The sequence below is a fragment of the Heliangelus exortis genome, chromosome 8 (assembly GCF_036169615.1).
Source record: "Heliangelus exortis chromosome 8, bHelExo1.hap1, whole genome shotgun sequence".
Classification (NCBI taxonomy): domain Eukaryota; kingdom Metazoa; phylum Chordata; class Aves; order Apodiformes; family Trochilidae; genus Heliangelus; species Heliangelus exortis.
The window spans coordinates 11,635,167-11,649,358 of record NC_092429.1 but is presented as its reverse complement, the minus strand read 5'-3'; the positions used below and the strand labels follow the sequence as shown (position 1 = coordinate 11,649,358).

At 37.2% G+C, this 14,192-nt stretch overlaps 1 protein-coding gene across 2 annotated transcripts in view; it reads right to left on the bottom strand.

Annotated features, from left to right (window-relative positions):
• The window catches only part of ST6GALNAC3 (ST6 N-acetylgalactosaminide alpha-2,6-sialyltransferase 3), a 220,775-nt gene that overhangs the window by 72,751 nt on the left and 133,832 nt on the right, over positions 1-14,192 (bottom strand). For both annotated transcript variants that reach the window (XM_071750435.1, XM_071750436.1), the window contains exon 3: positions 4,046-4,455. In XM_071750435.1, coding sequence (XP_071606536.1) covers positions 4,046-4,455 — 410 coding nt within the window. The remainder of the gene's footprint in view (positions 1-4,045; positions 4,456-14,192) is intronic.

Here is a 14,192-nt window from a genome sequence, read left to right as displayed (position 1 = left end):
AACTGCTTTCTCACTAACACATAGCACCATCTGGCACTAACGTAAGACACTAAGAACTTCCAGAAGAGAAGCACAAAAGTAATTTGATTTCTTTGGAGTTGCCCAAGATATTGACAAAAATCCTTCAGAAATATTCAGTTGACTGCAAATGTGGCTCAGTACATCTGCCTCCATGCCAAGTAGACATGCTTGTATAGCTAATAATCTCAATAAAATGTTGTTGAATTGAAGTAATCTGGGCACAGGATGGGAGCTGAGAGAATTAAGATGAAGTGTGTGGGAACTCAATTGTCTACCAAAGTGTCTGGGTTTCACAACATGATCTCATGGCTCTTAAAGGGAGTTTTAGGAGCTCAGAATACATCTCCTCAGCAAAGCTCAGCAACCCCTTTTTGGTAGGTATTTGTAAGAAGGGTGACTAAAGCCCTCAAGTTAAGCTGTGCTCTGAGCAGTATCAGCACACCCATTACTGGCTGTCTGCTGGGGCCCCGTGTCCTCCATGTGCCACGGGACAGGAGAGGTCTGACCACCCGCTCAGCATTGGGAGGGGAATGTGGAGCTGAGGCACTGCTCAGACAGACTCTGCTGGGGGGTTAGACTCAGATGTTTGAAGTATAAACGCAAATGGAGTCTGCAGTCTGGATGACATTAGAGTGTTTCACTGGTATTAGCACAGATTTATTGTAGCTTTGCTTTTTGAAAGTGACTTTTAAGGCAGACTGTTTTCTAAATGATCCTTAAAAAACACTCTTTTCTTCCTCATCACCTTCACCTAAGGCAATAGCATCCGGTAGCATTGATCTATTTGCTGCTACTTTTCATTAATTTTACCCTCCCTAAGGGTGGTGCAGCTTTGGTGCCAGCTAATTAAAACCTATTTAGGGCTGTTCGGTGCACTTTATCAGACCGGAATTAGCTCTGCTGCTTTAATGAAGACTACAGTTTTCTCTGCTATTACCAATTAAATGTTATATCATGTTGCATTATATTTCTAATGCATGACAAAGATATAGATAGCTTTAGAACCACTTACTTGGATTGAGGTGCATAAAAACACTCCACATTTAGTTATAACCTAAGCTTCTTTAAATCCTTTCACTTGACAAAATACATATAGAATATGAAAACATCAGTGAAGCACTAGAAGAAGCTGCCAGCTTTATGCTCCCTCTAGGAAAGTACTGAGCAAATTGCATAAATGAATAATTGTGGATGGTAATGAATATTATTTATGTACAACAATTATTAAAAGTGGATGAACAATCACCACCTTGAACTCAAATGCTTTGCTCTCAGAAAGAACATATTTTGCCCAGATCCATAGCATTGCATGCAAGGTTACCCCTCCAGTGTGGATAGCCCATATCAGAGGGTATTTTGTACTGTTATAGAATTTGAAATGCTTCATTGTGAAATAAACAAACTTGTTTGTTGGATGTAATTTAGAGGCAATTCTTCTTTCTACCATGAACAAATAATAATACATTTCTTAATATCAGTGCTCTGAATTTTGAACCTGCATACAGTGAAGTCAGGGATGAAGCTCCCACATCAGAGGACTGGAACTTTTCTGCAGTAGAGACATGACTGCAGCACCTACCTCCTAGCTCCTTCTCCTAACATGCTTTAAAACTTGGGCAACACCAGGATGAAACTACTGAGAAGTCCCACTAATTACCCAAAAAGATGGTACATCAAAGAGTAGCAATGGAAAGCTGATTAAAGGCTTGACAGACCAGAAATCTGTTGCAATCTTACTATGCATTAGTAGAATACACTGTACATAAGGACAGTATTTTAGGATTAAACTAAAATAGATGTGGTTACAATCCACTCAGTACATTGTAGATATGAGCTGAACTTGGTTTTCTTCCAGAATTTTTGCTGGGAACATGTTGAAATAGACCTCTGTTCAATCTAATATTGCAAGCAAGGGTTGATGTTTCTCTGAGGAACCGGAGGAATATTTAGCTGAGCAACCTGAGTCTGTCTCAGCATCATAGTAGTCTGGCACAATGCACAAAACTATTTTCATCACCCACAAATCTCTTGTGCTCTCTCTTTGCTGCTTCCACAAATGCCACAAACGTCTAACAGTCTCATGACCCTCCCTAGAAATTGCTGTGAATTGAAGATGTTACAGAAAATGAAAGTTTCCAAACTGATGTCCTCTGTTTTAGTAGGGAACTGCAGGATGCTTTCTTGTGATGCATAAGGTGTGGGTTGGTGACATGCTGATTGTTTCCCTTGTTTCAGGCTGACAAGTGCACTAAATGATGTTAAAACCACCACTTAGTATTGATGTGAAAAAGTAGGACTAAAAATGAAACTTGCAGTAGATAAAAGGATGTTACCTGACTGCCAGTGTGAGAAGCCATGTGTTTTTTTCCACGGTGTCAAAGGGAGGTATGTGCAAATGCAATGTGATATGGGTCACGAGGAAAATTCTTTACAATCTGCCCCTATTGGAAATGTGAAACTTGGGGTTGTTGTAATGGATTAAGGAGAAGGAAATTGGGCTACTTAGACATTAGACTGCTTAAGAACTTAGTTCATAAGAACTGGGAGAACAAAATTTCAATCTGCCTTTGACATGGAAAGAGGATTTGTATTGTGTTAATTGCATAATAATTAAACCTTGTAACATGTTAATTTGTTGTAACTGGAGATGAGGATACTTAGACATTGGATTATGGTATTTTTTGATAGGCTATACTATATACTAAGGTCTGACCTCACAATAAATATTTTGATAAAGTATTGTAAAGTCACTGTGACCTGACTGTTAGTATGGAAATATAAAGAAATTTATGTTTAGCAATACAATAAAGTACTCAAGGTATTTAACTCAATTAATACATAAACCAGATGAGTTGGATTGTTAAGAAGTACTTTCTGAGGAAGAGATTCTGTATATTTTTTCAATTAGCCTCACTTCATCAGTTTGTTCAGTTAAAGAAGCTATGATAACCTTGAAAACTTTATTACATTTAGGATCTTCCTCTGACTCCCAGATTGCAGTAGCAATATGTACAGATGATGAAAAAGCTGAGGAATAAATTCTTCTCTGTGTTTCAGAAATTTTAAAAAAGATTAAGTCAATTTCGACCAAGTTTTGACAGTTTAATAACTAAGCCAGTTAAAGAACTTTGATACAAGTTCTTCGACTTCAAAAGCCAAGTCTAAAGTCAGGACTAAGTTAAACCATTTGGGAATATCAGTATTTGTAATGTGGTCAGAATTGCTATAGTCCTGCACAGCTCCAAATTCATGATGTGCAAATTCAAAAATTAATACCAATGCACAGCAGTGATCTGGAAACTCCTTCCTAGTTAGCTCCAGTGAGTACATGTGACAGGTGCTCTTCCGTGCCAAAGCACAGAATTTTTGCAGCTCTGTTACAAAATCCTGCAATTTGTGGTCTTGATTCGACAAATCCAATTTCTGCTCTGAACATGCTAGCCAAAACACTCCTTCATCTCCTTACAGCCCCCACTTAGCAGCGTAAGCACACTTTCTTGGGCAAGGAAAAGAGAATTTCAGCATACTTCTGGTAAAAACCTTAATCTATTATGGTATCACTGATAATCCATTTTTACCAAAAAATAGAAATAATGCGTAGCCCTTTTTTTGTGTTTGATGAAAAGCTACAGTGAATCTCAACAAAGAAAATACAACATCCAGAATTATCCTGAGGTTGTGCATTTGGAAATGTTGTTTGTGTGGGATTATCCTCTTCAAATAAAATGTCAATTTAATCAATAGTAAATTGAGCTGAAAACAACACACAGCTTTGAAAACATTTCAGGAATTCATCCAATATTTTTGGGACTCAAGCCAGAAGAAATGGAAAGAACAGAAGGTAGTGTAGGTGGGGTAAATGGGGCCTAACTGCTGCCTCATCAAGTGCTTATAAAGGTCAAAACCATATTAAAATCCATTAAAAACATATCGGGGGGCTCATTTAGTGGCTGGCATCCAGCATGGACTTTTCTCATATATTTTGTTTCAAACACTGTAACTGTTCTTCACGTTTAGGACTTACCTGTCTTTTCCTGTCTCCCTCTTAAAAACGGCGTCACAGTAACTCATGCGCTTTTCGGTTGTCACATAGATTTTGGCTGTTGGGTAGCTGTCAACAGTTTTCTTCAGCATGTTGTACACAATGCCATTCCCATCCTTCCTCATGTTTCGAAAAGGTCCCCAGATCACGTAAACAGTGTTGTTGGTTTCTTTGAAGAAGTACTCAGGGTTCTTCAGCAGGAGAGGCACACTTGTGTGAGAGACCACCCTGATGGTTGTCCTCTTCCCAACATCCTCCTCAAAGCCCTTTGTGGGAGCATTGTTCATCCTCCAGATGCAGGAGGATTTGTCTATCTCGGCTCCCACTTTCTGGCCAGCCATCTGTCCTGAGTTTGAAACAATGGCACAGAGGTCGCAGTCAAGTTGTAGAGGCTGAAAGAAAGAAAACAAAAATATATGGCAAATCTTTCCCTGTAAATGAAGACTGAAAACTCAGTTGAAATAAAGATATGCACAGTCCAACAAATTCATAGTAATGCTTTGGTGTTTTTTTTTTTTAAATAAAAACCAAACAACAACCCCTACATGGTAGAGCTAGTAGAAACCCTACCACTACAAAGCTCTGAATGCAATCCTTTTTAGTGAAAATAGGTGGCAGTTCCTATCTTTTCCTTTGATCTCCACCTTGCAGAGTCAAGTAGAAAAATTATAATTCCTTTATTTCCTCTATATGCTACTCTTTCTACTAGAAAACAATGGAAGAAAGAAGCAGTAGAAAGCTGTTTTTGGATCAATGCCTTTTTCTCTTTTAACAATGTGTTGTCAGAAATAGGAAAAAGTAGAGAAAAAAGTAATGCTGGGAATTTAACTATACACTATGCTTATGTGTTTGAATGAATAGTTCCCAAATTTGAGGCAGAAGTTAAAGATGAGATGTAACCTAAAAAGCAATCTAGTAGCATGAAAATTCTGCACTTGGAAAGGAGATGTAGGTAGAGGAATATATTGTTCTCTCCAGAAAACATTTATGACCCATGAAAAATACAAGGCAGATGGACTGGTGACATGTGAACTACGGACTTAATCCTGGCCAAATGAAGTCAAAGACAATATTTACTGAGTACATTCTAGGGTTCTAGTTCTGCAATAGGAACAGTTACCTGTCTAACAGAGATATAGGGACCTATCTTGTGCTAAATAGTTGTTTTGTACCAACAGACTAAAAGGAAATACTCTGTATTTAAATTGGGTTGTATAAAGAGTTTGGTTAGAGATCTAAATCAAATGACAACTGAATCCACTTAAAGAACAAAAAAACAAACAAGCAAACAAACAAACAAAAAACCCAAACAAACCTACAGAAGATGGTCCAAGTCAAAGATTATCTACAATTTTATGTATGGTTACAGACTTGATCTTCTGTCATGCTCCCAACTGGGAGCCAATTACTTCAGTCTAATGTTTGTTAGGAATTATTCCCTTCATGTTCTTTGGACATTCAGCCTTACAAAATGCTAGCTGCTTTTCTCATCAAACTTGTGATTATTTACCTTCAAAATCACACCTTGTTTAGCTGACACGTATGAATATCCTGGCTACATTTGACCACTATAACCTTAGGACATGGTGGCTGAAAACACATGAGATTTCTTTGATAAAAACAAGTGGTAAACATCTGAAGAAAGCCAAATTGTAACAGCTAAAATATCTCATCCTTTGGTGACAAATACTGTACAGAACTAAGGTGCATCCTGCCAGACTTCTGCAATAAATCTCACACTTGCAAAGGTCTAATTTCCCTAATGTGATTGGTTTGGTTTCTCCATGTGAGTGGTTCATCAAGCACTAAAGATCCCTGACCCCATGCAAAACATCAGCAATATTTCCTCTACAAAACACCATCCATTTTTTTATAGCTGTTGTAGTTTTAGAGAGCTGTCCTGTTCAGCTCTCTGACAGCAGGGATGAAATCCCAGGAGATGCAGCTGAACACAACAGTCTTTCTGTTTGCCGCTTAGTTACAGAAATCCTCTCTGAGATACATTATGAGGACATGGCTGGCTGACCTAAACAAATCCATAAGCATAACTCACATCTTAACATGAAGTGAACTGTTAAAATCCCAGTAGATTAATTTATAGTTTTCAGGGTGAACTTTCAAACTGACAAATGTTGAATATGAAACTACTAGATGGGAAAAGCCGGGTTGGTCAAGAATCTATTCCCCACTTAAATTTGTCTCAACCTCAGTGTTGTATTGTGGGTTTTTTAGTCATTTTTTTTTCTTTGTTGTTGGTTTGTTTTATTTTCTTTGTTTGGGGTTTTTTACAATATTCTTCCTTCTCCATTAAAATGGAGGCCCTCTTGTAAATCTGAAATTGTTTGATTTTCTGACCTTAGTTAGAAATGCACTGCACATTTTCTATTCACTGGATGCAACTGTTATGCTTGAATAAGCTGAGTACACTCACTCCTGCAATTGCATCCCCCAGTTTTCTAGCTCTCTCTCTCTCTTTTTTTTTTCCTTTTGATTTTTTTATTTTTGTTTTGTAATTCATTTATCATGTTCCAATTTATAAAGAGCTTTCATAATATTAAATGGCTGCCCCAGGTCAGCATATAATCTGCTCTTCTTCAATAGAGGCACAGGCTTAAATCCTTCCAACCCCACTTCAAAATAAATATTTTTTATAATGTTGAGAAATTTTACAAGTCCTAATCTGCATATTTCCTACCAGAGATTCCAGGGAGAGTTAGGAGACTGACTGACACCCATGATAGACATCACACTGACTCCAGAATCATCAACTCACTTTAGTATCTTTTTGCTTTGTATCTTCCTCAACATATGACAGACACCCATAATTTATTCATGGAGCCCCCATATGGGGACAGACCATCAGCTTGGGCTGTTGGTTCGTAAGTATCACAGACAAAAGGGGGAGTTCCAGTAGTCCAAACACAAAAGCTCTCTTATTTTCCTCATTTACCATGACATTCCAGTTTGCTACTACAGCCTAGCTCAGGTGTGGCTGTCCCACCACTTCAAGGCTGCTTAAATTTAGCTCTTCTGCCATGTGGATTACACAGAACCTGTTCAGGCACAGGGATCTGGGTGTCTAAGTGCCAGAATTGGGAAGAACGTGGTAGCTGTGGCTGCTACTTCTGTTACTGAATTAGGACACAACTGAAAGTTTCCTATGACCCTTAAGGAGCTGGAATGATTTGCTGCTGTCCCCCTCATCCCATATTCTGGAGTCATATATCCCTCAAACCCTTTTCCCATATACAGATTTTTGGCTGTAAGTCTGCCCATGACAGCCATAACCTGTGTGAGAAATGTGTCTGTATTGCTTTTCCATTTAACTTGCTATATTGTCTGTAGTAAAAGGGAACAGAAGCAGAGACACAATTCTTAGATGCAGAATTAGAGAATTAGAAAAAAATAAGGTTCTTTGGTGATCTGGTTTGCAATTACAGTAACTTTTTACAGGTATCTACATCACAAATGCCAGGAGAGCAGTTAAAGACCAGATGGTCAGCAGCAGCCTTATCAGAGGAACCAAAAATGGGCCTGGGAAGTCCAGGATACCCTCTCATCTGTAGAGATGTTCCAGCAGCAATGGGATAAAAACTGGCAAGAACATACTGAGATCTGTGTGGTTACTGTTTATGCTATGGACCAAGAACATCAATTATGGGTGAAATTTTACTTTTCATGAGATCTTAATCCATTTGCATTGCAGATATCTGTATCTTTTCATGTAGTTAGACACATACGTCACCTCTACACACCATGGAGGACTGAGCTATTATTGCTTCTAGAAAATTACTCATTTTGTTGCTGAGAGAAGGACACAGAAGTTCTCTGCAGAGCAGCTGGGCTTGATTCTGACAAATTGTCTCATCTTTTCCCTGAATGATACATTGTAACTGTTGAGGAGCACTTATATATTTTAATCAGTAAAGAAAATGAAATGTCTGACCTTTCCATTTCCTGTGCAAGCTTACAGACAATAGAAAAGATAATTAAAACTGTGAATTAGAACTTGCAAAACAGTGCCATTTCTCTAGCAAAGAGAAATAGCTGTGTAATAAAGGTCACTTATCAACCAGTTCTAGTTATTAAATCTCTGAATTTAGCACTGAAGTGACTCCACAGAATCAAAGGTCAAATCATTAAATAACAAAAACAGACAGAATTAGAAAAGGTCACAAGCAAATCTAATAAAAGTAGGTCACAAAACACGATTCTGTTCCACAGAGGATTTTGGTACTTGGAAAATATGTTTCTTTCCAATTTGAAACAACTGCCCCATAGTTTTAAATGTTTCCACAAAGAGACTGAAATTCCAGCGAGAGAACCATTGGTACAGGGGGGATTTCCAATGGCACAGATCCTGGATCACCTGCTTCCTAAACACAGACCCATAGGCCTGCACGAGTCCCAGTCTGGGACCTCAGACTCTTGGCAAAAACTTCAGCACATCAGTGGAGACCAACAAAAAATCTTGACAGACCAGTCACGTGCCAAGCTCCCACTTAAGCAAAGCCTCCTAGATCCACTCTTTTCTTGGACTAAATCAATCTCCAGACCTACCCAGATGTAATTTACACTAATGAAAAGCTGAATTTCTCTTGTGACTTCTTAGCTCTATAGCTTGGTGGTGCACTGGAGATCTCACTCCAACCAGCAACTCTGCTTCAGTCTGTGAATCCCATAACTAATCATAAAGATAGTTAGGAAATTCAGATTAAACTTTCCCAATTGTTACTTTAACAATATGATTGTAATTTTGTAAATTAGACACAATGCCCATTCACTACATAATGAGGCAATTATTAGCAGCTCGCCACATAATAATTTGCTCCTTTAATGTTGAAACAAATGAGATCTTTTCTTATAATCATCCTATTTGAGTGAATTCTAACAAAGCCGACTGAACAAAGCTCCAGAGAGGCTTTCTTTATTTTAGTGCCATTTATTCTTCTATCCTTCTTGGATGTCTTTAGAGTTTTAGAGGATACAACATTTATAATGATGCCAATAGGGAATAGGTTTTGCCTTTATTCTTCTTGATGTTCGTTTGAGGTCTTTGAAAAGAAAGGTTCAAGAGAGGCATTAACCGTCTGGCACTGTTTTTATTGCTTTTCTCTACTTTACAAGCAAAAAAAAAAAAGTATTTTAATTTTTCCTGTGTTTAAGTGATGATTACCCAAACCAGTTTTATCTACATTTACTCACTTTCTTCAGACCTCTGACTGGAAGGAAGAACTTTCCAGACTTCTTCAAGACAAAATTTACCACATTTGAGGAAAGATAATGTTTTTTTGTTCACCCAACAAGAACTATCCATTTAATACAGCAGTATTAAGCACTGTATATAAATCACATTATATAACTAACGTCAAGCAATAAAAATAAAAGTGATGGAAACACAGGTCTGATTAAACTGAGTCTGTCATTCTATCCCCTTCCTTCCTGTGGCAATGTCGTGGTTTTTTCAATTTCAGCAGCTGATTTTGGTCCTAGCTCCTGGCATCATATCCCAGCAAACATCTCTGTCTTCATAAAATTTAATGTTAAGATTTCATAAAGTTTTTAACATTTTGGAGTTATTTTGAAATAAGTCTTATGTCAACATGAATCCCATTTTCAAATAAACAACATTTGACCTGTCTCTTTCTAAGGCTGTTCCTGAGACTGAAGAGCCTGAGATATTTTATTTAGATGACTGTCACTGATATGTATGTGCTAGCAGGAACTTCTTATTTAAACTGAAAGAACTGGAAGAGAGTGAATAGGAGCCACATAATGGTGCTAATCTTGCAGTAAGAGACTGAATAAATAACCATCACTGAAATTATTTCTCTATACACTGACCCCGTTGTTACAGAACTTCTATTCTTTGATTTTCAGCTCATATTAAAAGGGCTTCTCAAAAGGGCAGTATCAGCCCTTTGCTTGAACAGGTATTCTGTGGGTTTATGTCAGTGTTAAAGAGACAGAACAGGGGAGCAAGCTTGGACTTTTGGACAGAGGTTGAAACTTCCATACCAGAATTTCTGGCACCATCTAAACTTTCAATTGGAAAAGTGTAATTTTGAAACATTTTAGCTTTCTTTCTCATGGAAAGAAAAAAAACCACCAAAGACCAACATACAAAAAAACAACCAATAAAGAAAAAAAAAATAACACATATCCAAATCTCTTTCAAGATAAAAAAGAGCAAATGCTCACCAGAATGTTCTTGGTTTTGCTGCTACTGTTGAGAACGACATAGGCAGCTTTGAGACAAGGCAAAAATCAAGTGCATCTCATACTGAGAGTTGAAAAATAAACACTTCAAGTACATGTGAGAAAACTCTGGGCAGCAACAGAGAGAAGTATTTAACACATGAAGAAGAAAACAGAAAAACAGGTCTTCTTATGTATTTTCCTGTGTTCTAATATAAAGAAGAACCAGAGAAATCAAAAATAATATCCCTTTTGTTAATTCATAAAATAAAATTGGAGTAGAAATAGGACCAGCTTGATCAAAATATTTTAACTTTCTATTTTTAAAAAACGTACTTAAATAGTTTTCTAAAATGGAGCTTAAATGCTTCTTGTATTGAAAATTTTTCTGTGTTAAGAATAGCTTATAGAATAGTAGCTCACATTAACAGCACAGTCCTTCTCATTTTTTCCTTTCTTCCTGATTTCCAGCTGAAACTTCATTGAAACTGACACTTTTTAAATAAGCATACACTGGTATTTTCTTCTGAACTAATAAACTATTGAAAGATTCCTGCTAGCTTGACTGGAAAAAAAAGACTCAAAATATAGAAAGGTGGCAAAGAGTAAATAAGGAACATGAGAAATTACACTGTGTTCACATGGAGGGGTAATGAGGGAAGGAAGCTGCCAGATTCTGTGTTTCAGGTACAACAGAAAGACCCAGCAGGGGCAGAGCACTGGAGGGAGGGGATGCTCAGCAGCCCTGTGAGACTCTGAGCACTGAGAAAGTGGCAGGTGAAGAAAGTTTTGCCCAAATTGCCTGATGGATGTGTGAGGACCCATCCTGCTTTTGCATCTCAGGTGGTTGGTAAATTGTCCTCTCCCAAGGTTTGAGTGCAGAAGGGATGTGCTCTTAATAATTTGAATGAATATGTGACAAAAAGGGAAGGAAACAAATAGAATCAGGAAACAAATGGAAGAAGGGAACAAATGCCGAAAGAGAAGGGAGGATAAAAAATATTTCAGAGAAAACCTGAAACAGGCTAGAAAAAGGAGGAATATATTTTAGTGTTTAAGAGAGGGACGTGGGGGAAAGAAGATTTGAAGAAAAGTAAAATACTGATCAATACCCAGTAAGATAAACCATGATGTTTGGGAATGAAATCTAGCAAAAGAGAAGAATCAAAGCACATGAAGATGTTTCTTAAGGTATAAACTGACTGGTGTGAACAAAGTTCTATCAGACATGTCAATCAAACAGCTCAGTATTAGGCATAGAGAATAGGTTTTTTCCTTTGAACTATGACTCCCCAAGCAGAAAACAGGTGGAAAGAGACACATTCACTTCAACATAGAGTACTACAGGTTGTAGGTAACTCAAAACTCTGACATCTGGAGATATACAGATGTCTACAGTTCCAGATCCACACAATTAACACCTCTGAGTTGGGGTAGAAGAAGAGGAGAAAAGTAGAATCTTCTTTTGCTTATAAAAAAACAGGATAAAAATATGCCCAAGAACATGCTTGGAAATCTTCATAGCAAACACAGTTGACAACTGAATATCTATGGCAAACTCCATCAGGCACACCTTGTACAGCAGGTTCACAGGAAGACACTAAAATAACATTCACTCTGAAAAGCAGCCTATGAAAAAGAAAATTCCAGTTGCTCAAAAAGGAAAACCAAACAAAATACATTAGTTCTAGAGTACCTCTAACTTCATCCCAGTGGTTTAGCTGATAGTGATAAATAACCAGAATATTTGTGACACTCCATCTATCACTCATCTCCAGGTACACAGCCTTTGAAATATCCTGGCCTTGTAACTGTTCATAAGCCAGGAATTCTTCCAGCCAAATGATGTTTGCTGAATGCTGAATCCAATAAATGATTTATCTTTACACGTGCCACATTGGTCAAGTCCTCATTAGCCCATGATGACTTGAATTTTGTGCACAAATGTTGCTGGAGAAACACAATTTAAACCAGATATTGTCCATCAAACTTCATAAACAATTCCAAAAACAACTCAATCAGCTGATATTAGGTATGGCACCCCTTTTGTTGCTCTACTGGAAAACCACATTTGCAGCAGTATATTTGCTACCAGCAGAAAACATTGTCACTTGATCCAGCAAGTTATTGGTATAATAGTATTTAGGTTTACATTATCTTCCACAATTCTCTGTTTATATTGCATTTTCTTTCTGTTTTTTGTATGCAGCAATAAGGAAGATAAAATTTATTCCTTCTCTATACAGGTATATTTGCTTGGCAAACAAGACAAGACACAAAGAGGTAAAATGTCACTTACAGCTCAAGGAGACATAAGAGCAGGGACATACTCTTAGCCCATGGACTGAATAGTGATTGAATCACAGTACGAATGGACTACAACAGTTTCTCACATCCAGTACCACATCTGGCAGTAGAGAACAGGTATCATATAATACAGAATCCTTCTTTACAGAGTGGATTTTACAATGACAGCCTTCAAAGCAATCAAGGCCAAAAGGTCTCTCCACAAAAGCTGTTTATATTTTGCACATAATACTAAGTATCTATGCAAAAAGATTCGTGAGAATTCCTCATGGTGAAGTTGCCATCTAGAAGACTATGTCTAAGGAATTCTTTGTCAAATATGCAAAGTATTGGCTACTTTGTAGCCACTGGCTTTAATTTGTATTTATCATAAATACCCACAGATGGCGGTAAAGTATATAATGTATACGGCAGATTTGTTCCAAGTTTGCTTTCTCTAATAACCTCCTATTATTAGCAGTCATCATTAATCATGGGCCATTATCAAGGAACTTATTTGGCTGAAACACAGATGCAGGAATGCCTGTTAGGCCTCTAATCTAAATATATCTGAAAAAATTACACTCCCAAATAAACAATGGTAGTTCTGCTATGATGTTCACATCTTATTTCAGGTCAATATATTTGGGATATGATAAAAGGATATTGAGGTAAGCAGGCAAAATTGCCAGAAAAAATACCTTATGTTCTCCCTTCTTTTTCCCATTAAAACCCACCTAACTGGCTGGAAATTTAACTTCTAATTGATTTCAGTTCCATGCTGTCTAGACCTATTACTTAATTTTGTCTCTCTTGGTGGTCCATCTATCAAATTATTTGTATACATGGCAGGAAGGTGATAAGCTAAAATGCTAATTATCTGGTTTTCTGAAAAAAAAACAACCAACCAACCAACCAAAAAAACCCAAAACAACTAACCCATGCTAGGAATAACAATAAGGCTTATTACAATAGCATTAAAACTGGTAATACTCTTCATTTGACAGAATAATCCTGAAAAGCTTTCTGAGGCCAGTGTTTTTAATTGCAGGATGCCTTATCTAAAAGAGAGGACATAGTTGCTTCTGGCCACATTAATTTCTTTTCCCTGCATTGGTATACTGGGAATATTTGCTGTACCACTTTTTGAATGTCAGCTTTACAAATGCTTAAAATGTCCAGTAAAAATGTTATCTTAGGTTAAAACTTCACTTACAAGGCCCTAAGAATTAAATTGTTCTAAGAATTAAATTGTTCTAAATATCTTTTCTTTTGGAATATTTAAATCATTTCAGTCACAGAAAGACACAAACTTATATCACCATTTTTCATATATCCAAACTTTCAAACACTATTGCATGGGGCACTACAACAGAAATTTAAACTGCATTGGATAGTTCTGCTTAAATAATTAGGAAGATTTATTTTAAGATGTTTTAAGTCATTAGCGGAAGCTGTTGAAGCATAGCTGCATATTTAAAAACTCTGAAGGTAAAGGTCTGTTTCAGATGAAAAAAATCATCGTATATATACTCTCCTCTGATTGCTTTTACATCACTGCCTCAGTGCAAATGTCCACTAACCAAATTTTAATCAGTGCAGATTTGATTGCAGGCACTAGTTTGTATCATGGACTAACATTACC